The sequence below is a fragment of the Sycon ciliatum genome, chromosome 2 (assembly GCF_964019385.1).
Source record: "Sycon ciliatum chromosome 2, ocSycCili1.1, whole genome shotgun sequence".
Classification (NCBI taxonomy): Eukaryota; Metazoa; Porifera; class Calcarea; order Leucosolenida; family Sycettidae; genus Sycon; species Sycon ciliatum.
In genome coordinates this window covers 36349062-36371954 of record NC_088644.1, presented here as the reverse complement: position 1 = coordinate 36371954, position 22893 = coordinate 36349062, and the positions used below count along the sequence as shown (strand labels likewise).

General features: G+C 45.4%; 2 protein-coding genes across 2 annotated transcripts; both read left to right on the top strand.

Moving 5' to 3' along the window:
* The first annotated feature begins 534 nt into the window (after window positions 1-534).
* Window positions 535-11062, top strand: LOC135809873 (protein F37C4.5-like). Its single transcript, XM_065323314.1, has 10 exons — window positions 535-872; window positions 2216-2588; window positions 3177-3400; window positions 3884-4013; window positions 4240-4602; window positions 5203-5280; window positions 7110-7271; window positions 7674-7782; window positions 8397-8521; window positions 10174-11062. The coding sequence occupies exons 1-10, from the start codon at window positions 586-588 to the stop codon at window positions 10357-10359; spliced, it is 2037 nt and encodes a 678-aa protein (XP_065179386.1). The 5' UTR covers window positions 535-585; the 3' UTR covers window positions 10360-11062.
* Window positions 11063-11370: 308 nt separating this feature from the next.
* On the top strand, window positions 11371-22328 carry LOC135809875 (protein F37C4.5-like). The gene is made up of 10 exons (XM_065323315.1): window positions 11371-11756; window positions 13016-13289; window positions 14479-14699; window positions 14914-15043; window positions 15659-16006; window positions 16990-17067; window positions 18474-18635; window positions 19528-19636; window positions 20479-20603; window positions 21388-22328. The coding sequence occupies exons 1-10, from the start codon at window positions 11587-11589 to the stop codon at window positions 21574-21576; spliced, it is 1806 nt and encodes a 601-aa protein (XP_065179387.1). The 5' UTR covers window positions 11371-11586; the 3' UTR covers window positions 21577-22328.
* The last annotated feature ends 565 nt before the right edge of the window (window positions 22329-22893 follow it).

Here is a 22893-nt window from a genome sequence, read left to right as displayed (position 1 = left end):
GGGGGGGGAGAGGAGGAGCACACGTACACTCATGTGTGCGTGCGTATGGTAAGCTATGGATTTAGTTTTCATTGAAACTCGCCTAGTACCGTATTAAAATAAACTTTTTAAATGCAATTTCAATGACAGTCATTACATGTATGTAGATGAAAAGACTCTCCATTAGAATGATCTACCATGGCATAGTCCATAGCATACACGTGTACAGACAGTCAGTAGATTTACGCACAGCGGCAGTGCACGTGCTAACACTGGCAGTGACATACCACACCGGCCGTTGACATTAAAGTGTAAAGTGTATAATAATAATAATAATTATACTACTAGTACACTGCACTGGCACATGCACACAAATTCACAATGCGGAGTTGTGATACTGATAGCTAGCTGACAAGCTTCAACCAAGTCATACAAAATATTCTACATAAAAAATTAATGCCTTGTTGGAGGACAGACAAAATTTAAAAAAAGTTGTGTTTGATCACTGCATGCTGGCAGCTAGCTAGCTAGCGGCAAAGTCCATGAAAAAAATTAATGATGAAGACTCGGCCCTGGCCCTCTAGACTAGTCTAGGCTCTACACTACATGAATGATATTGAGACTACTGACTACTGTCTTTTTCAGGGTTTCCTTGCCAGTTTATTATTAGGACTGAAACTCGGAGGGCTTTGCGATAAAGCCCATAGTAACTCATCCGTGATGTCCGGCCCAGCGAAGAAAGAGCTGGACGTTTCCAAATGTCCTGTGTCCGAAGTGGTCGTGTACCTGGACAGAGCTGACGTGACTAGAGAAGTGAAGGTGGAGCTGAGCGTTGGAGAGAATGAAATTGTGGTGAAACAATTGTCAAATGCTATTGACTCCGACTCAATCAGGTAGGCAATACTGCGGGGTCACAAGTTTTACCACGGCCTCGTTACTCGCTAGCACCGCCGCGCGAACAGTCATGATGCCATTTCCGTGCATTGCAATGCTCGTGTCGCACGCCTGCGTGCATCTGAATGATCAACATGATGCAGCTCACCAGGTCAGGTGTGGGTCAGTGTCATTCAGTAGATCGATAGAGTCGAGTCGAGCGACCTGTACTCCCGGTGTCGAGAGGCGGCCTCACATCCCTGTATAGCAACTAACTAAAAACTGACTTGGCCATGTCTAACCTCCTGGGCCCCAACAGGAAGGCGGTACATGCATGCAGTCTAGGCATGCTGGCCGAAATTTAAAAAAAAAGAAAAAAGAAAAATGCTCGCGTGTCATTGTCCGAACACCTCATGACTCCTGTTTGGATAAGTGATCAGCCGCGGGCCCATATCGGTTGGTCGGGCAAGAACTGACCTCGACGACAACCATGCCCCGGTTAAGACCCTCTGCGTTGCACTGTTCACAAGTCACAGTCGTGGCCAAAGAAATCCGACCCCGTGCCGAAAGCAGGGCCAAGGCTCATGCGGCACCCAGACCGTGCATGATGTAATGATGACGTAATGGAAATGCAAACGCAACGCTACTTTAGACTAGTTGATTGGATGTCTTTGCCTGTGACTTTAGTGGGTCTACAACAAGCCGGTACATGTGTGTATCGTCTCTGCATAATTATATCATCAGTGAACTCCAGGTATCGGTTCACATCCTGTCCTGTGCCTCCCGACCTGTTTTCTTCGTCTTTTGTTTGGCCAAACATGGGTCTGGCAGTTGCCAGACCGGCTTCTACGGCCCTGGTGATTGATTCGGGGGAAAAAAACTTGAGCTCGCGGTTTTCCTGCCGACTTGAATTCTCACTTGACTGACTCACGACTGCCACGCAGAGCACACGAGATGTCCATCGAACTGTCCACTCGGCAAACATGCAAGAAAGCACCACTCCCTGCTCAATACACAGTGTTTTGGGGAATTCACCCCTCATCAGTTGAGCTTGAGTAGGCTGAGGAAGATTGTGCCTGAAGAGCACCACTTATATAGTGCTCTCCAGGCACAACAAAAAACTGTTATATTTTCCAAAGCACAGGGTATGTGTATAATTATGCAGCACGTTTGTAGCCGCCAACCCTATACCAGTATACGCGATACTCATTGTGTCGTTGTGTTGGCAGTCCAACTCCCGGCTTCACTCAAGCAGGTTGAATGCTTGCTCTGGTCTGCACAATATCGAATATTTGATGAGGGAATCTCCACAGCTAATGTGTTGCACATGCTCCCGGCTGCTTTGGTTTTGCCCGCTCCTCAGGGTTGAAGGCCGTGGGTGTGCCACGATCGGTGAGGTCAAGTACCAGCAGAAGCAGGTGGCGACGGAGGAAGATGGTCCCGACAAGGTCACATCCACGGCGATGACCGCCACCAAGGAGCTTGAGCGTGAACGCGATCGGCTGACTGACACACTCAGCCGTGTCCGATATGCCAAGAAACGTGTTAAGAAGCAGCGGAAAATCCTGGAGGAGTTGGCGTCGCAAGATAAAGCCGCTGTCCACCCTGCTGCAAAGGCGTTACCGTTATACGGCAAAGGGAAGGCTCAGGACCCGTTTGCCAAAAAGAAGGTAGCCATTGAGACTTTTCCGAAGTTGGACGTGACAAAGAATAGCTCGTCTGCAGCCGAGAAACGGGCAAGTGAAAATGCGTTAGTTTTACAACTTGATAGTTTGGTACGATTGTATTACGGACTGCCTATGCATGCCTGGACCCTGCATTTACCTGCTTTAGTGATATAGCGAGAGGGCTAGTGGAATAAAAACTGAAAATTAAAGTTGATGGACATGCCGTTGGTTGGCCGCTCTCGTTGTGTCAATGAACGAGAGGGCTTGAAAGCCCGTTAGTTTTCCCACGTAATAGTGTGGAACGATTGTAAATTTGTAATACGGACTACCTGTGCATGCCTGGACCCTGCAGTTATCTGCTTAGTGGTGTATTAAAATGCTAAAAATAAAAGTTTGAAATCTTTATTCTCACGTTGATGGACATGCCGTTGATTGGCCTCTCTCCTTGTGTCAATAACTAGAATTCGTTTTCTTGGACCAAGAGTGGTACAAAGCAACAGAGGTTATGGGTTTTATAGTACTTTTCCAGACCTAAGTTATTCTGAAAAACATCGTAGGTGGATACAAAAAATGGAGGGTTCTGGGCAGTGGCTTTCTTCTTGATGAAAGCCCTTCAGGAAATGATGCGTGCTCGTCATCTCGATTTTCTCTTTCCAGGCTTCTCTTCCAACAATGCTGGAGATGATGAGCGAGTCGACTCTTGGAAAAGTCGTATCCTTCATGGAGTTCTATTCAACGCGGACACGGGAGCTGGACGAAAGGCTGAGTGCTTTTCGGAAGGAGCGAGATGAACTCAAGAGACAGATTCAAGCCGTTGAGGAGAACTTACTCCTGCGAGGGAGCAGTTACAAGACATCGCCAACAGGCACCACAACAAATCGGTAAATACAGTCAACTTCGCTAATAACGACTGCGGATATAACGACAATTCGCGAATAACGGCAAAATCCCCATGCCCAGAGCAATGTCCCATCTAACCTGTATACATACAATGAAACTTCGGGTATACGGACACTTCAAGTTGCGAATAAGGACACTTTTCTGATGCCCGCCAAGTGTTATTATACTCCTAGTCGACTGTACACTGTACAGTGCGCAGGAGATACCTTTGCGGATTTGAGATTAGCAGACTATGCGTGTGCCGAGTGGGAGTGGAAGGTCAGCATGAGTGCATGCACGTTTCATAGTATACAGCATTGAAACTCTGGTCAAGTTACACTCTGGTCATTATCATTTTCTCGATGTTGACGTCCTTGCTGAATTTGTTGCGTGCCTTGCATAGTGGCAGGCACATTAGATCCCTGACTTTCATTGCTAAGTGTCTTTGTCGTTGCGGGTGATTTTGTCACATTTTCCGGTTGCAGGAGTGTCTCTATAAGCGTCACCACTGATAAAGCCTGCACTGTGTCTCTGCTGGTATCCTATGTTGTGATGGATGCTGGATGGCAGCCACAGTACGACTTGAGAGTCTTCAGCAAGGACCATTTGCTCAAGGTGACGATCACTTTCACTTCATTGCACACGAGCCAATATGCGTTGTGAAATTTTGTAGGGCCAGGGGTTTGAGAAGCCTATCGGCCATACTTTAACTGGATTTTATTTGTATTCTTATGTCTTCTGCAAACTATTTGGTTACCTTTTTGGTGCACAAAAGCAATGCCATTCGTCAATTTCTCTAAAAGAACGTGTTGATTCTTTGCCGTCTCTGCTCTTTGCACAGATACACTACTTTGCTATTATCTCTCAGAGCACCGGTGAGGATTGGGAAGATGCCACGCTTGTGCTGTCCACTGCACAGCCCAGTATCGGCGGTAGTCCCCCGGAGCTGGGGACGAAGAAACTCTCCTTTTTCCGATCTCCAGAAAGCAATAGAGAAAAAATGTCATCGGCTCCTGTTGTAATGTCAAGTGCAATGAGATCAACGTCAAGTAGAGTTAGATCAGCACCATATGCAGATGTGTCATTGGAGTCTATCCGCCGTGGTTATGCTCTTGGGGATGATGAGGAGGATGACGATTGGAGTGGTGATTTTTACAGTGCACCTCCTCCACCTCCTCCTGATCTTGGAGTGCGAACAGCCGAGGTAAGTCTAGAGATCAGCATCCGATTGGTTTGTCGGTGCGATTGAAATGGTGTAGGCCATTGGAGATGTGTGGTGGGTTGATGCCACGGTCGTATGGCCCGGAGTATATCAAGTAGCTGATTAACATTTTACTGAGGGAGTCAAGGAAAGCCTGGACGGGATAGCTGTGTGTCCATCTCAGTTACGGCAGCGTTGTTCTACAAGCGTGATGTACCCATAAATTTACTTTAAAAACAGAAGTAACTTCAAACCTGCCATGTGGTCTGGCACTAAGTCACTTAGTCTTTTTAATCGACGGACATGGTCATTCACTGGTGAAATGCAATTCTCAGGAAAGCTTAAAAACACCTTTTTACCTTGGCTTTGCCAGCCTCGCCACCTGGATGGTTTTAAGTGCTGATTTGATTCAGTGAGGCTATAGTTATATTCGATAGGGTGAAGTATGCTACGTGTCATGCATGGTGTCCAAAGCTTTACATGACGTGTGCGTGGATGCGACGAAAAATTGTCTCTCAGGCATGCACAATTGTGTGCGGGCTATTTGAGTTGGCTTGGAATGGTGTTTGACTATACACCAATTCTTGTATGCACTCTTTTCAGGTGAAGGGAACGGTGACCAGCACGGCATTTGAAATCCCACGCAGGACAACGATTCCTGCAGACAAGACAGGGCACAAGGTAGGAATGAGAAAATTGAGTCACACAAGTTTTTCGACTCTGGAAAGATCATCTATTAGTGAAATGTACTGTGTTCTAGAGAAGGACAACAGTGCTGGTACACATTTTTTGCATGGGCATGTATGGCACTCATGCCTGGACGCCGCAGTGCCGTATGGAGGTATTGAGGTGGTGCGGGATTCCTCTATCATGAGATTCTCTATAGACGGCCAGTGTATTCGTTTGCAACTTGTCCAGTCATCCAACAAAGCCCCATTCCCAGAAAAGATACTTTTGACAGCACTGTGATGTTGCTACTTCTAAGGTAGCTCGGGCTTATATCGCGAAAAATATCGGAGGTCCAAAACCATTTTCTGTCCGATTCTGTTCAATTTTCAGGGTTGAAGCATCATGAGGGCAAGCTGTTAATCCCAAATGTGGCTAGTGTGTTTTGAATAGTTCTCTATATTTGGGGCCTGTGAAAGCGACACCCATACGTTTGCATTTATGTCGCGAAATAAGAGAAATACCTACTTTTACAAACAGGCATTTCGGCCCGCGGCATGAGCTAATTAATATAAAAATAGAATGGAAGTGATTTTATCAATGCGATTAATAGTATTAGTGAAGCGGACATTACAAAATGATGAATGAGAATACATGTATCTAAAATGGTTGTTCCTAATCGATTTTCTTGAGACTATCATCAGGGAAAATCGTCTCACAATAGAGGCTATACGGAGAAACAAACTACTTATAGGTTATTGGATAGTGGGAAGTATACAAGGTGAGGTGTGAAAAAACTAAAGTGGGAGAGAAGACGAAAGAAATTAGAAGAAAAGATGTGAGAGTGTTCCCGACGGTGTGAGCTACTACATAAGGTGAGTGAAATGAAGGCGTGGAAGCAGGTGAATGTGATAGAGTGAGGAACTGTGAGGTGTAGGTGTATGCGAATGAATACGTGTGTGAATGCTAGGTGAAGAGTCTCAGTTTTGTGACATTTTCTTTCTGAATGCATAGATTAGGATTGTGTTTACGGATGAAAACAGCTTCTAATACCTTAAGTTCACGAAACCTACGGAAGTGATTTTGGTTCAGAAATTTCTTGAAACAATTGTTGAGATGAGGTCTTTGTCAAGCAAAGTAATGGCGCAAAATGCAAGAATATGTCCAGTGCATTGCATAATATATGTGCAATTAAAAAAAAAGAGTAAATTATCGTGTCCGTTCCCGAAGGGAACTCACAACGGCCACTAACACCCGGTAAACCCTAGCGGCAGAATGTGCAATTTTACCAACTGTTAAAATGGCCGCACATGCTCCTGTCGGAGCGCTAGGAACTCTGTCCAAAGCGAATTTTGATCATGGCACATCTATCGTGGTGAGGACCTAGTGTTTATATTAGTCTGCCAAGGCAGTGAAATGCAAAATTCCATACTCCGTTTCCATGGTTACCATGGGCTGTTGCCATGGGATTTCGTAGTATGCCTTGTGTGATCAAGTCGAAAATTTGTGAACTCCTTCATTAGCCCCTTAGCAACAGTTTAGAGTCAAGTTCTAGGTCAAAATTAGAACAGAGGCGTGCAGCATGTCTGCGTATGATGGTCCTAGCGGTAGGTCTTACCGGCAGGACCGAGGTCTATGCAAGGCATTGCAAGCTATCATTACAAATTTAAAGTACATGTACATATTTCACAAAAGCCGGCTGTCTCTGTTCTCTTCTGCCTTTGTGGTAATACTCTATCCCTGTGGTGTTGAGCACTCTAGGTAATCTGGGAACTCTCACTATTGTTAAGTACATCTTTCCGTAGTGACCAAGTTTGTATTTGTCAAATGCCTGCATTTTTTAGGTTTCTGTTGCAATCATCGATCTGGAGCCAAAGTTTGATTACGAGACCGTACCAAAGGTGCAGGCTCATGCGTTCCTAAAAGCCCAGGTGAAGAACTCATCGCAATATGCTTTGTTGAAGGGACCTGCTAACGTCTTCTTGGACAACAACTTCATTTCGAAGGTAAGGCACCGGGGGCAACGTAACTGCAAGCAGTGTAGTATCTGCAACTTCCAAAAGCAGAAGATAGAGAGACAGAGACAGCGAGTCACACCGTGACAGAGACAGAGATACTGAGAAAGATAGATGAGAGAAGGGGAGTTCTTGACTCTGGGATGAACACAACAAGAGAACAGCCAAAATACACATTTTCACCTTATAAAAGGTTTTGAGATGACATCTTTGGAGTCATTTTTAGGAACAAAATTAACGCTCAGCCTCTATCATGACATCGAGATTGCTGGCAGGAAACTAGAGCAGTCTCATAGCTCATTGTACAGTCCATCTACAATCTCTGACTTGAGACAATGGCGAATTGGGATATTGCATTGTACATGTAAATCCTGGTCTTCATATTTTTCTCAGACATCTCTGTCCAACGTCAGTCCTTATGAAGACTTCACCTGCTCTCTCGGCGTGGATCCTGCTATTCGAGTTCTCTACAAGCCAGTCAGACGCTTCAAGGAAAATACAGGTTGGCAAGCGGAAATTTTCGGTGCTCAATATTTTCGGTATGAGGGCAACATGCTAGGTTAGGTGAACAGAAATTTTCGGTACAGAGAAACAGTTCCCTATTGTATTATGTGTGTTAGTGTTTGTTCTGTGTATTGAAATTTTAGGTATGAAACAGACGCACCGAAAGTACCGAAAATAAAAGTACACCGAAAATTTGTGAAATTACAGTATTTGATTTATCTGCATTCCCGCCTTTGGAGTCTACTCTATTCTTTGTCGAGTATAGCAATTTTAAGTAGTACGGGCGCAGTCTTTTGCATGTTGAGTTAAATGTGCATTTTGATGACAGTGATGTGTATTGGTTCGAATGCCGTGCAACTTCCTCCTCGCTGCCCGCTGTAAAGGTAACCTTCTCAGCCGCCAGGGGAAGGCATTTCGAAGTACTCGGTGCAGCTTGTGCAAAATAAGTGTCGACGGTGAGCGCTTCAGCTTGTGTTGGCAGCCAGTACCGGCGCTATCAATGATAATTTTCAAATATACTTTGAAGTACGTGTGGGAGTGCGGTTCCATGATTCTGTGTTCATTCCACGGTCTACTTCAGTATGTTTGTACTTCCGCTTCCACTCGGTGCAGGTATTCTGAGCAAGTACACGCTGGCTACGCGAAAACAAGCAATCGAGATCAAGAACACCAGACTGGACGTCATCAGAATCAAGCTGACTGATACGGTGCCGAGATCTGTTGAGGAGAAAATCAAGGTACGCCTTGGCCTTGCACTAGTCTTGAGCCTTTGGGTTAATTAAAACAGCTCTAGAAAAGCACGGGTCTCCAGAATACTGTGATAGGGTGGTCATCGCTTGATGTTCTTTAAAAAAATTCTTTTTATCCCTTGGGGCTGTTCGTACATGTAAATACTGACGTATTTTAGTAACAATCCTGGCTTGTTGCTTGTCTACTGGTATCTCTGAAATAAGAAAACTATATTCTATGTAGGGGGGGGGGGGGTGCGAATTAATCATATTAAGTTCGGGAAATGGTGTTAACCCTTTATGTACTGATTTCCAGCACAGAATGAAGCAGAATTTGAATTTTCAGCAAATTTTTCACCTTCAACAGGCTTTGACCTCCTTCACTGCATTTCCACAGTCTTGGGCTCTTTGGAAAGCTCCTGGCGAGAGTAACGCCAGGATACCAGGCTCCATCAACTAGCTGCCACAAATCAGGCGCAGGAACACAGCAAGTCGTCCCCAAGCCCAATATGCGATCAAATTTCCCCGTCAACGCCATTCCACTCTCCTTTATCGCAGAACGCTCAAATCTTTTCGAGGCGATTCAAACTTCAGCCAACTACGTCACTATCATGTGCTGAGTTGGTCAAAGAGCACACGAAAAGGGATTTTCCCCTAAAATGGCGAAGAGATCGATAAAAATTTGAATTTGCTGAGACAAGAATACGGCGCGCGATATCTCTGGATTCGTACATCGTAGCTCTTCAGCGATTGTTGCATTGGAAAGCTTGGAGTTCCCGCTACCAAATAGACCCTTCGATTGTTGAATTCGGCCAAGGAATGATGGAGTTACGAAGGTTTACGGACCAATCATGAATCGATCATATGTGATCGATTCACGTACACACTGTACATAAAGGGTTAAAACAGACTGCTGGTCACAGCAATCTACCATTATTAAGTCTTGCTTTCTTCATATTGTCTGGTAGGATGACATTCCCAGTGGGTATCAGAACTTTTGTTCCCCTTCTGAGTGGAATTTATTCTACAGTATGTGGTTTTAGTTGCCACGGTACTTGTTGACGAAGATGCCTACGCTCTCGGTCACACAGCCCATTCAGAGGTATTATTTGACTGTGTAGAACTCAGTCAACTCTCAACCGCAGCGGCACGCATTTCCGGTTCGGAGCTGAAACTCTGGAAATATGAGGATCTACCGTATCATCTCCATTATAAGCCCCGGGCTTATATTTTCCAACCAGTCCGGACCCTGGGCTTATATTAAAGACTGGGTTTATCCTTTTTCATCCATCTGGTACATGATTTTGCATGTACCAGCATTGGTTCATATTCATTGTTATACCACTAGCACAAAGTAAGTTTCCGACCAGGTACCATGAATGGCAGTTTTGTACTTTCTGGTGTACTGAGTCTGTACTTTTTATCACGGGGATCACGGACATGCGCCACAATGTGTGTATGCGATACTGTACGTTGTCGAACATGCATGGACATGATCCGTGCAGTTCTCCATAAGCCCTGCGCTCGTATTGGAGGCCGGGCTTGTATATCTTCGAAGCCCTCTTGGAGTGTGCTTATGGTAGAGACTGGGCTTGTAATAGAGATCATACAGCATTTGTGTTATCTTTCTGGTGTACTCTTCTTGCTTTTGTGCTGTGCAGGTGAACTTGGTGAAGCCGGAAGTTACGCCGAAAGAACCAGTTCGATCCGTTGCCGCTGGCACCGTGAAGCTTACGAAAGAAAATCTCCTTGAGTGGCAGTTGGAGATTCCAGCTAGCTCTCAGCATACTGTGGAGTTTTCGTTCACTGTTGAGCACCCTGCGCAGGAGACAGTCACGGGTTTGTAGACTGTGACTATCGTTCAAGAAGAACCAGTCATGTATGCCTACTAGTACTACTAACCTCCCTCCACTGAAGTAGTAAATATTTGACGTAAAAGTCGAACTTTTATTACTTGCCGTGTGGTCGATCTGCACTGGAGCATTGAACGAACTGCTTGAATTTAGTACTAGCAATTGGTCTCCCAAACATCTTGTAGTGTGGCCCCGTGGCGCCTTTTCAGAATATCACCTGTCTACAGTGGCATGTTCATGGCGTTTCTAATTCTTACCTGGGCCTGTCTTCAGTTCCCGGCAACACGGCTTGTGTTGCGTACTCAATACTCATACGTTGTGTGCGCAGCAGGGCAAACTTACAACCCTGGCATTCCACAAAGTTTCTCAAATGGCGATGGCTTATTGAGTTTATTACAATCCTTACAAAAACTTCGTTTTTACCATCCTTTAATTAATAGGCAGACTTTACTCACTTAGAGATACTTGTAGCAGGTGTTTATCATATATCATAATAATTATTATGGTTTTGTCTAATGGTTATCATTAAATTTTTAGTCTATTGTCGTTTCAACAGCTGTGTCTATTCACTGGAGACTCTCTGTAATATCTCTGATGACTGCGTTTTGATTCCCAGGGGATGTTTTGCGCGGGTGCAGTTTTATTATTGCGTTGAATAATTTCCGGCTTGGTGTGATTCTAATGTTTCCAACAAGCAGTGGATGTTTACGGTGAGGGAGTTGCGCGCAGTGTGCCGGTTCGCGGTACCATGTCATGCATTGTATTTCCTGGCATGCCAGCCTCATCAGCACTGGAGCAAGTCCCCGCCCGCCCTGTGTTTATTAGTCTTGTTTTGATCTCCTTGTCTATGCCTATGGAGCTACAGCCGACCCTACTTATAACGAACTTGCATAGCGAATTTCGTGTGAGTGCATTTCTGCTATAACGAACGTCGGCTATAAAGCACAATGGTGTTCGTTTTATCAGGAGTCGACTGTTCACCTGACTTTCGCGATAGGATTTGCGACTAGCAGATACTGGTAATCTGCACTAAATCCCCACCAAAATGAGGCGGACATATCTTTCTTGGAACCCATGGCGTTACGGAGCAAACTGGATAGAACGGAGATAAGAATCGAACGGTAACAGTTCACTTTCATCTAGCAGTGTTGCTCACTCGCCGGTGCTGTACTCGGCCCTGGACGCTTGCCTATTGCCGTGTTTTTGGCGACGCAGTGCGAGATGACTATTACAACAGTGGAGGTGGACGTTGCCAAATGTCCTGTGTCCGAAGTGGTCGTGTACCTGGACAGAGCTGACGTGACTAGAGAAGTGAAGGTGGAGCTGAGCGTTGGAGAGAATGAAATTGTCGTCAAACAATTGTCCAGTGCGGTAGACTCTGACTCCATTAGGTATGACATTTCGTGAAACAGTTACAATAATACTAAAAGTCTTTATTTCAGGATTTCAGAAAGGCCATCGCCTCTCGAGGGGGGGGGGGGGGGGGAGGGGTAGGGGTTTCCAGATTATCTTTTTGAATAAGGCCGCACCGAATAAGTCTTTGGTTTCGGGTAACCCACAGCCAATTTCCACGCGTCAGACGCAGCAGCGTCTGACGCTCATATTTCCCGCATTTTCGTCGGTTGCTATGGAAAACCCATGATTCTGATGCTGATGCAGCATTTTGCCGTAGTGTGACCGAGGCCTAACCCGTCCGTTAAGAGAATTACCTGTTTTTTAGTTAAAGGTACACACTGTTTGACCCCTAGGAAAAACACTGCGCAATACGGAAAATCAGAATTCGCAGTACGCAAAACAGACCCAGTTGACTGGCAGCACTGCCAGATGACAAGCACGTGATCTGAAAAGTATACAATTCTTCCTCGTTAAGCCGGATACGCACTCCTGACTGTACATGTAGTCCAGTTATCCCAGATACGTTGTGCATACAATCAGATACGTTGTGCATACAATGCATGTACGTTGTGCATACAATCAGATACGTTGTGCATACAATGCATGTACGAATACAGTGTCCGCAGTGGCAATTTAAAAAAATTGAAGGATGAAATACATATGTGCGAATCTCTTTACGTTAGATTTGATATGCACACCAATTACCCAACATCAGTACAATTTGTTCTGCATTGAGGCTTTGTGCAGTAAAATGTAACTGTGTTGGGCGGTCCTTCCTCCAGCATTACCTTCATCCATGTCGTGAGCCCCATACCCGAACAGCATATTCCCTCACACTGCAGGACGCAAGTGTCCGAGTATGCTACGAGAATGTCTCGTAACTCTCTCGATGTCTAGAAAAGCACGGAAAGTTTTAGCAGGACTACATTGGCTTTCTGGGTAGTGCAATATGCTGGGCCCGGGTGTAATATTACAAGTGCTTTGATTTTCCTCGTCACGGTTGTACATTGATGGCAATTTGCCTTGAGTGTTCAGGGAGAACATTATGGCAAGGCAATGATTGTCTGATTGCCCAGTACTAGTGGTGAGGGTTACAGCGGTACACAAGGAGTGCTGATGGGGCTCCCCGGAGCTTTATTTTTTAACAGTAGAGAATAATGTCTACAGCATTGGGAATCTTTCAGTATGAATTCCTCTCTCTCTCTCTATCTTTCTCTCTCTCTTGTCCACATTTTTGTTATTGCAATCTGTGTAGAGTGGAAGGCCGTGGGTGTGCAACCATCGGAGAAGTGAAGTTCCAGGAGAAGACCGTCCCGAAAGAAGAGGATGCGCCCAACAAAGACGTTACGAGTGCCTCGCAGACTACAACTTCCGAACTGGAAAAGGAGAGGGACCGACTGAAACAAGAAGGTGAAAGATTGTCAGCCTTATCAAAAAGACTGGGCAGGCAACAAAAATTCCTCGACGCCTTGATGAAGAAGGCCGGCGAATCCGAAAATGTCACATCTGCTACGGCCACTTCCACACATGTGAGTATATGGATGAATTTTGCCAAAGTCGAGCGTAATTCTTAGTACAAATTGTCATGCACTGTTTGCTAGTATTTTTTAAAGTTACTATCCTGCATCATCACCTTCACTCTTTCCACGCTGCAATTCACACTGTGCATGCTTGTGTGCATATGTGTGTGCTTACGTGAAGTAGAGGGCGAGTATGGAGCGTGTGTAGTGGTGAATGTTATCACCTGTAGTTGTGATATTCATTTCCCACCATGCATCTTACTCGCACAATACAGTAGCAAGACCAATACAGTGATACTAGAAGCATTATTCTCCACCTGATTAGTCTGCGCTGTGTTATACCACCTACAGCCACATACGTTATCACCTACTTTCCCGGCTGCAATACATAAAGCAGCCTACCTCTCTGTTGGCTGCTAATGTTAGAATTGTTTGCCAGAGGATCACGTAGCTGGTGAAATTTGACCACTTTGGAAGCAAAACATCATTCTACCTTCTTTGCAAGGCACTGCTATCGTCTGTGGCATAGTGCCACTGGCGTATCGAGCACTGTCACGGTGAATAGAGGAGGACTTCTACTCCTCCTGTGTGGATTAGACTCGTACATGTAACGGTTTTGGTGCTGCTTCGAAAGTACCGTATTTCCCCGTAAGTTAGTTCTCCCCAATGACTTAGTACCCCCTATAAAAAATACACTTTCCACTGCCGAGGTTATCACCCCGAAAGAGAGTTCCCGCCGAAAGATAGTAAGTTCGCACCCGTCCTACATGTACAGACACCGTACAGTACATACATCATATGCACAGACACTAGAGTTGCGCAGGCTTCCCACTGCGTGTCATTTACCCCCGATAAAAAAGTACTCCCCGAAAGATAGTACCACCCCCAAAAGTTAATACTCATGTGGCTGCTAAGTTCGAAAGTTGGTACGTACTAACTTACGGGGAAATACGGTAGTGACTTTCCGCAGTATTAAAAAATGAAGCTGGTTTTGCGTAGGAGAAAAAAACTAGTCTTGGTCGTGCCAAGCTTTCTGTGTGTCAAAATGAATGGTGATACTGAAGAGAGTAAAATAATTGAGTGCAGTCCCACATTGACTTCATGAAACAGTATGCAGAGGTTTCAGTGACTTAGTTGCTCATGAAGTGCTTATGACGCGGATCATTGTCTGGTTTTGTCTATTTTCCTGTGCGATTAGCCAACATCTGTCTTAGATCAGTTGAACGAGAAAGGCTTCCGACGCGTCACAGCTTTTATGGAGTTCTATTCTACACAGAGCCATGACCTGGACGAGAAGGTCTCAGCTGTCAACAAGGAAGAGCTTAAATTGCGGAACCAGCTTAAAGCGGTCATCGACAATCTTGCACTGAGGGGAGTTTCAAAGAAGGCGCAGACAAAGCCTCTGACGGTGAAACAACGGTATGACGCACTCCATGGGCACATTGCAATCAGCCTGGCTCATTCAAACATCACATGCGTGAAAGTCTAGCCTTTTCAAAGAGCCATTTCTGGAGATGATAGCAACTGATAGCTGATGTCATGGCTGTAGCTCCTTGGTACATTTGCTATTCAATTGGGAATTTCCTGCTCACTGGCAACATGATTTCTCTCCTCTATTTCTGACGTTTTCCAGGAGGGTGACAATTAATGTGACATGTGAGAAGGCATCGGCTGTGTCCCTGTTCCTGTCCTATGTGGTCATGGAGGCCGGATGGCAGCCCCAGTATGATCTGCGAGTGTTCAGCAAGGACCGATTGCTGAAGGTAGGACGGTGTATGGTGTCTCTGATTTCCAACCCGCCCGTTACTCGTGTCCGGCTTAGAAATTATACTAAGTCGAACACGAGTAATGGGTTAAAAGAACGTGAAATTTCGACACTCTGGAAGCAGTCCGATCCTTCCACTCGCTGCATAGAGCATGCAGTATAGTAAGTGGACGTTTATTGTGCTATTTCCTGTACCAGTTTACTGATATTTTTCTTGACCATTGTGTTTTTCGCCATAGTGATGCTCATTTTAATGATATCCCATCCGGCCTTGCCCACTTCCTTCCTGATGATGGTTATCTTCATGACCAAAATCATTAAAAAACATGTTTCCTGAAATGAATTTGTGAAGTCACGCAGTGATTGAGTGTGAACCCTAGTCGCTCACAACCCCGGTTCCTTGTGAAAACTGCAGAATTGTTTGTGCCCATCATTTTCACACTCATGAACAGTGAGACGTATGACCTGCTGCAAGGTTATGCCGGTCCAGCATATCACAGTGTTCACTACGTGTGTCGTTCTGAAGCACCGGGTACGCCTTTAGGATACCTCCCTGTCGAAGCTTTCGGAAATGAAACTTGTCCTGTGTGGGTCATATTTGGTTGTGTTGTAGATTCACTACTTTGCACTGATATCTCAAAGCACTGGAGAGGACTGGGAAGATGCAGCGCTAGTGCTGTCCACAGCTCAGCCAAGCATTGGAGGAAGTCCACCAGAGCTGGAGACCAAGAAGCTTGAATTTGCTCGAAGAGTTCAGGAAAGGCGCTATCGAACGCCTGCAAGCTCACGACTGGCTGAATTACAACAGCAAATTGATGACGTGCAACAGATTGCAATGGAAGACATGGACATGCTTGTAGAGCAAAGCGAGCTACTTGACTCTCTCGCGGACACTGGACTCGGATTCGGCGACGAGAGTTCTGGGCGAGCCCTTGCTCAGCTGGATGTGCAAACTGCAGAGGTATGTTGGCGCACAAGTATCAAGTGCCTGAACGAGGTCATCTGCTGGTAGCGTTACAAGCAATCATATACAATGCTTCAGGTTTTGTACTTTGACAGTGTGCGGGCAATCAGTGTGCTGTGTTTGCAGAGTATTTTACTAAATTGGATGATGTGCATATCTTGCACATGCGTACATCAGTCACCTGGTCACAACTCACAGCCTGTTTGGGCGTGCGCCTGTCTCTCGAGTTGAACCTTGGTATGAAAGTTGTAGCCTGCAGGCACGGTGACCAGGTGACTGGTGTACGCATGGGCGCTTGACCGCTTACTCGACCATGTTTGATTGGGAATAAGAGCCGAACGCTGCACCACAGCCTTCTTGGACCAAAACCAGTCGACTCAGCGTCCAAAAGACTACAACATACGGGCCAGTCCCGGTCATCCGTGCTTTTATAATAACGAAATGGCACTTTAAGTGACATTTTTCATACAAATCCCCGTCTAGTAGGGTGCAGTCACCCAGTTTCGGTGGAAGTGGCGAGTTCGATTGGGAATAAAGGAGGAAGGGAGCGTCTCAGCTTCCTCCGATCAAGACCATTGACTCAGCACCCCGAAGACTACGACGGGTGAAAATTTCGGTTTTAGGCTATACTTTCCCTTTTAAATTATATCCGTAGGCGGCATTTCACTAGGATACAATTAAAGGTGACCCGCTGTTTCTGGAAACTTCAAATTCGGCCAAATTTAATACTAGCACATGGCATGGTTATGTGGTTCACAGCCGAGTCACCCTGCGAGGATGACTTGTACACAGCCATGCACTGCTGCCAGGAAATCATTCCTAGGGGTGTTAGCGTGGGCATTCCATATTTGGCAGTGCACACTGGGTACGATATTGATGGTATGTTAGAAATACTGTATTGATATGCTTCTCTTTGTTGCCCAGTGCCCATGGGTGTTGCTCAGTCCGAGGCTGTGTTTGACTGATGTTCTCTAACTTAGGTTGGTGGCACCGTAACCAGTACGTCGTTTGAGATTCCTCGCCAAACAACAATCCCAGCCGATGGCACTGGACACAAGGCAAGTGATTAACTCAAGACACTTCGCTTTTATACCAGCAATAAATAGAATAGTCGCTGTTAAAAAAACAAATCCGTTGATACCCGAGCTGCAGAGAGTGCTCAATGTCAGAGACAGAGCTTAGTACATAGCAGACGACAACCAACCTGAACGTCCTCCGCTGAGTCTGCTATGAATAGTCGCTGTTATATAATTGTTATCTCCGCTCCGCCTTTTTTGTGCACTTTGCTTTGATCCACATTCCGGACTTGGCGTGCGGACCAGCTGTGGTCACGGCTGAGCCATGGGTAGTGCAGCTCAACACAGCCGTAGAGGATATGGGCAAAATGCCTGTGCACAACGAAGCCAAGGTGACAAAATTGACACAGATATTTATACCTAATACAAAATTGGGCTAAAGATACGAATCTTACGGTTCGCGTGCGACTCAGTACGGCTGAACTGTCCGTCCCCGTAGGACTTGAAGGCCCTCACCGTTGAGGATTACGGACACGTGTGCCAAAAGAGCCTCGGGCCGACCTCGTGAAGATCACAGCCAACACAGGCTAGCCAAGCCCTATACTACCTAAAGTAGATATGTTAGCAAATGGAAAAAGCAGATGAGTACTGATTTACTGCATGGAGACGCTCTTGATAATCAGTGGGCAGCCCATTCAGAAATTGATGATGCTCTTTGTTTTTACCCAAATGGGGGAATGATTGACCTTCTTCAAAGTAGTTTTCCTGTGTAGTATAGAATGGTCTTACAATGATGTGGTGATATCTATATCTTCAAAAGCTGGACCATAGCGAAGATGTTTTTTGGCCGGGTTTGGAGTAGTTCGGCCGAATTTAGCATTGATCAGTGTGCAGACGTGCTGGTCCAGATCCCATTTCCGACCGAATTAGAATTGGTTCGTTGGCCCAATACTGCCTGAATCGGAAATAAATGGGGCTAGAGATCATATTCAGAATGAAGGAAATGTAGGCATGATAAAAAAATGCTACTCACAAGACTTCATGCATAATCATCGGAGACAAAACTGTCACAAAAGGGCAAGTATAGAAAGACATGTTGGCTGCGGATAAGTTGTACATAATGTGTACGTGCTTCTGTCCTTGTGGTTATTCGTTCCTCAGCTAGGCGGAAGGTGTGACGTAATGTGTCTGGTGTAGCGAAGATCCACTACCCTCTAGAGGAACATTGTGTATGTGAGAGCCTGGGTATGATGTTAGCCTGGGTATGATGTTAGCCTGGGTATGATGTTTGTGTATACATGTGCCACGTAGCCACTGCCAGCCTCACTCACGTGAGAGTGGCCAAGAGGCGTAGGTGCCGTGCCAGAATAGCGAGGGCCCTGAATGCGGCATGCTCTTTTGTTTGTATTTATTTCAACATCTGTGTACGTTCCGCGATGTCTACACAGGTAGCAGTTGGTATCATTGACCTGCAGCCCGAGTTTGAATATGAGACTGTGCCCAAGCAGGCAGCTCATGCATTCCTGAAGGCTCAAGTCAAGAATTCTTCACAGTACTCACTGCTTCAGGGTCCAGCAAATGTTTTCATGGACAACAACTTCATATCCAAGGTATTGTGTGGAGTGACTACATGATTTTGCACGGGGGTTGCATTTCTATGCCCTGGTCTTAGGCCGTTACGCTACACAAGTGAAATGAATATGTTGCAGATTTCTGTTCGACTATGATTTACGCATGTTGTCGTATTTGGTTCTTGTCTGGTGGAGTCCAGTGTCTGATGTCATATATGGTCTAGGTGTACGCGCGAGTATGGTGTGATGTGTGACGTTTATGGTATGTGGTGCATGCAAGAGTACGCGTTGTCAGAGTGTGAGGATGTGCTTCCGTCTGTGTGAGAGTGACTGTCAAGTGAATGCTGTACATGCGCAGTGCTAGTTTGGTCTGGGAATGAGAGTCGTGTGTGATTCGTCCGTGGTCTGGTTGTCTTCGTCTGGTTGTCTTGGTCTTGGTCATGTGTTCTGTACGTATTAGTCCCTGATTGGTCGTCACGATTTGTCCTCGGTTTATTACTGCTTGTTCTTTGTTGTTTCTTTGAGTCTTTTCCCGGGTGTCTTTTCCCGTCGTCGTTTTCTGTCTAGTCTTTTCGTCTTTCTCCTCCTGTGCCCTCGCCGTTTATTATTGAGAAGTGAATACTAGTATTGAAGCTAGCTGAATGGTGCGTTGTTGAGTGACCGGGGCCAGGGGGAGAAGGCAATACTATTTCCTCCTCAAATAGTTAGTAACTAGACTGGCTGGTGTTGTCCCATGTGCGTGCGTGCTGTGGGAGCTCCGAGAATTAACATGCTCTCCTATGCCCTTGTTACGTTTCCAAATTGCTTCTAAAAGATAATTATTTGATTTGTGATGTGCTGAACAAAAACGATTTGTAGAGACTTAGATAGTACAAGGCATGATCGCGTGCTGACTCTAAAAAGTCATGATTGTGTATGTGCTTTTGTACAGACATCGTTAGATGATGTTAGTCCCGCTGAGGAATTCTTATGTTCTCTCGGAGTAGATCCAGCAATCAGAGTAATTTACAAGCCTCTCAAGAAGTTCAGGGAAACCACAGGTATGCTTAACAGTGGAAAAGATGCTGGTACAGAAAACCTTTATATCTGAAATCGAATGGCTCAGATGGTTAGAGCATAGCTCATGACAAGCAAGGTCCCGGGTTCGAGTCCTGGTGGGTCTGGCATTTTTTCTCTTTTCGGGCAGTTCACTTCCCGGGCGGATCCTTTGAAATCATATCGGGTTAGCATAATCTTGAAGACTCCACTTGTTAACTGGTTTGAGGGAAACTTGTAAGAAGAGTTGCACGAGGCCATAGGCATAGGGCACTTTTATAAATCTGTATGTGTATGTTGCCTGATGATCATAAATTAACGTGCAACTCTCCGAGTTGCAACACGGCTTCCTTTCTCTCTTCTCTATGTGCTATCTGCAGAAGTATAACTAACTTGTTGAAAATAAACACATCCTGAATGTGTCATGATTACTACGTGTATACTACTTAGAGGCCGGTCTGGACCTTATTTCGAAACCGTCGACCCACCGTATTCGTGCAGAACAGGGTTTTCGTCAAAATATTTTCATTTCTGGTCCTGTATCCCATTTGGCGGGACAACCTGACATCCCAATGCTACCTCCCTGGTCTCCCAATATGAAGATGTGTGGATACGCTCCTAACTATTATTGTGATCTTTTCATAAACCACTGAAGCAAGAGGTAGTAACCTTATCAGCTAGTACTGACGTAGTTGATGTTCGTCACACATACACACACACACACACACACACACACACACACGCGCGCGCGCGTGCGCGCGTGCGCGCACACACACACACACACGCATGCACGCACACTTGTAAGATGCACCGTAGCTCATGCTTGTATGCTGTGTATGCTGTTTAGGCTGGCTCAGTAAATCCAATCTGCTCAAATTACGACAGACGGTAGAGGTAAATAATACCAGGCTGGAGAAAATCAAGATCAAGCTGACAGATGCTATTCCACGGAGCAGTGAGGAAACGATCAAGGTACTAGCAATTTATGATTATGCATGAGCTGTGTGTTGCAACATGCTTCACACAACGATCTCTCTTTATAACCGTTGAAACCTTGCTATTGGCCAGGCGTGTGGGTTATCTATGAAAAGGGTCAGGTGCAGTGCCATATTATTTTCAGGCAAGCTTTGCACGGTCAGTGTAAGCAGCTTGTGATCATACAATGGCAGCTGGGGAAGTGTGAGTGTAGTGGTACAAATGTCGCATCGCTTCACACATGGAGTATGCCATGACAATATAGACGTATTACCACCTCAGTTTCTCAGCTGTAGCTACGAAACAGCACACCGGTGTACTTTTTCTACTGCCTACGGGTACGTCTTGCATGCTGCACAGGCGAAACAAGGGGTGTCGGTGAGTCAGCCATGCGATGGCACTTTCAACCATGGGTAGGGGTGATGGGACGCCACGCTTTGTCACTTTGGCTACAACCCTGCCTTGTCTTCTATGCTCTATTATACATGGTTAGCATTTTACCGTTCGCCCTATCTTCGACCGTCGGCCTGTACCGTTTTTTGAGTGTTTTCAAGGCATGATTAGCATTTCGGTTTCTGACACAACGACCGGCTTGTGACGTCACCCTAGTTAGAACCTTACCGGTTCGTTCTCCCGCTAAACAGAGCCTTCTAATTCTATCGTCGAAACGATACCAAATCGACGGTATTTTTGGGTGCTTGGTACGAGTACCATTGGAGTTAGCATAAACGGTAAAATGTTAAGATGTACGTTGTATTCATCTGTGTTTGCTGCAATCAAGGTCAATTTAGTGAAGCCTGAAGTCAGTACACGCGAGCCGACTAAGACAGTGCCTGGTGGCAGCGTCACGCTAACCAAAGAAAACCTTCTAGAGTGGCAGCTGGAGGTCGGAGCCAGCTCGAAGCACGTTGTCGAATTTGCCTACAACGTCGAGTCACCTGCAAGCGAAGCGGATGTGATTGGTTGGTAAGAGCTCCGGCACCCTGGATTGTTCCAGGCTTTATGCAGTTACTTGTGTATCGGTAGCTATACAATTAGATCTCTCCCTGGCTGTTCAAACTCGAGGTATTGAGCACTCTCTTGGACAGCCTGGAACCTCTCTGTTTTACAATTATATTTGGTCAAGTTTTACAATGTGTGTTTTCAGCTGATGATTGTTGCCAGCTGGTTATGAAGCGTAACGTTTCCCTTATCTACGGACTCCTGTAGTAGAAACATGACTGAACATTCTTTAGAAACATAATTATCATGATTGGTATCACTGATCGAATCTAACCCTGAGACAAGAGTTCCTTTAAAAACACACTAGTCAGAACTCATTTTCATTCGCCAATGAAGTAGTGTATATTATAGGTTTTTATCAAGTTTGAGCTTCCCGATTTTCCAATGCTTTTGCAAAGGTGCTAAAAGAAACCTTGTAGTTGGTTCCACATCCTTTTTTACAGATCACATATCACTGGGTATTATCCTGCTTTGCTTTAAAGTGGTTAGCTGCTGCATGCTATTGCACACCGTTTACCGCTCGCTGGCTAGTTGCCATGGTTTGCTAGATCAGTGAGCATGTCCACTTGAGCTGGAAATCCTATATCAACAGCAATGCAAAAATGTAATTCTTCCAAAGGTGCTAAAAGAAACCTTGTAGTTAGTTCCACATCCTTTTTTTTTACAGATCACATATCACTGGGTATTAGGCCATGGTAAAAATTATCTTTGATTCTCAAGTACGCGCGCACCGATTTTTGGCGGCGCACCGACGATTTTTTACTATTTCTATGCATGCGTGTCGCATATGCGCGCATGAAAACGGTCAATGCGAAAGGCATGAATCAGGGAGTAGTAAAATACCGGTATTTTTCTACTCCCTGGCCTGAATAACGAGAGAGCTTGGAAGCTCAGGGCCCTACGCTATGCTTTCTTGCCTTGATGACCTAGACAAAAAAAAAGGATAGGGATGTTATAAATTCTTTAAAAAATTCCTTTTTTTTAGACATAACCTGGGATTCGAACCCGCACTATCGCGCGCCCTGCATTCATCCCCCGATGCACTTCGCATACATACTAATTCTTCCAAGTTGTTTCACATTGTGATCTTGCATTTGAAAGCCCTATTTGAGTTATATGCATTGTGGCCAGCCGTCTTTGATGGCACGGTACGGTAGGGGATAGGGACGGGACAGGTACGATCGAGGGTAATACGACACCGTCTCCCGTACCGTACCGTACCATCAAACACAGCTGGCCACATACAGCTTCCCGCAATATTCAAATAGGGCTTTCAAACGCAAGA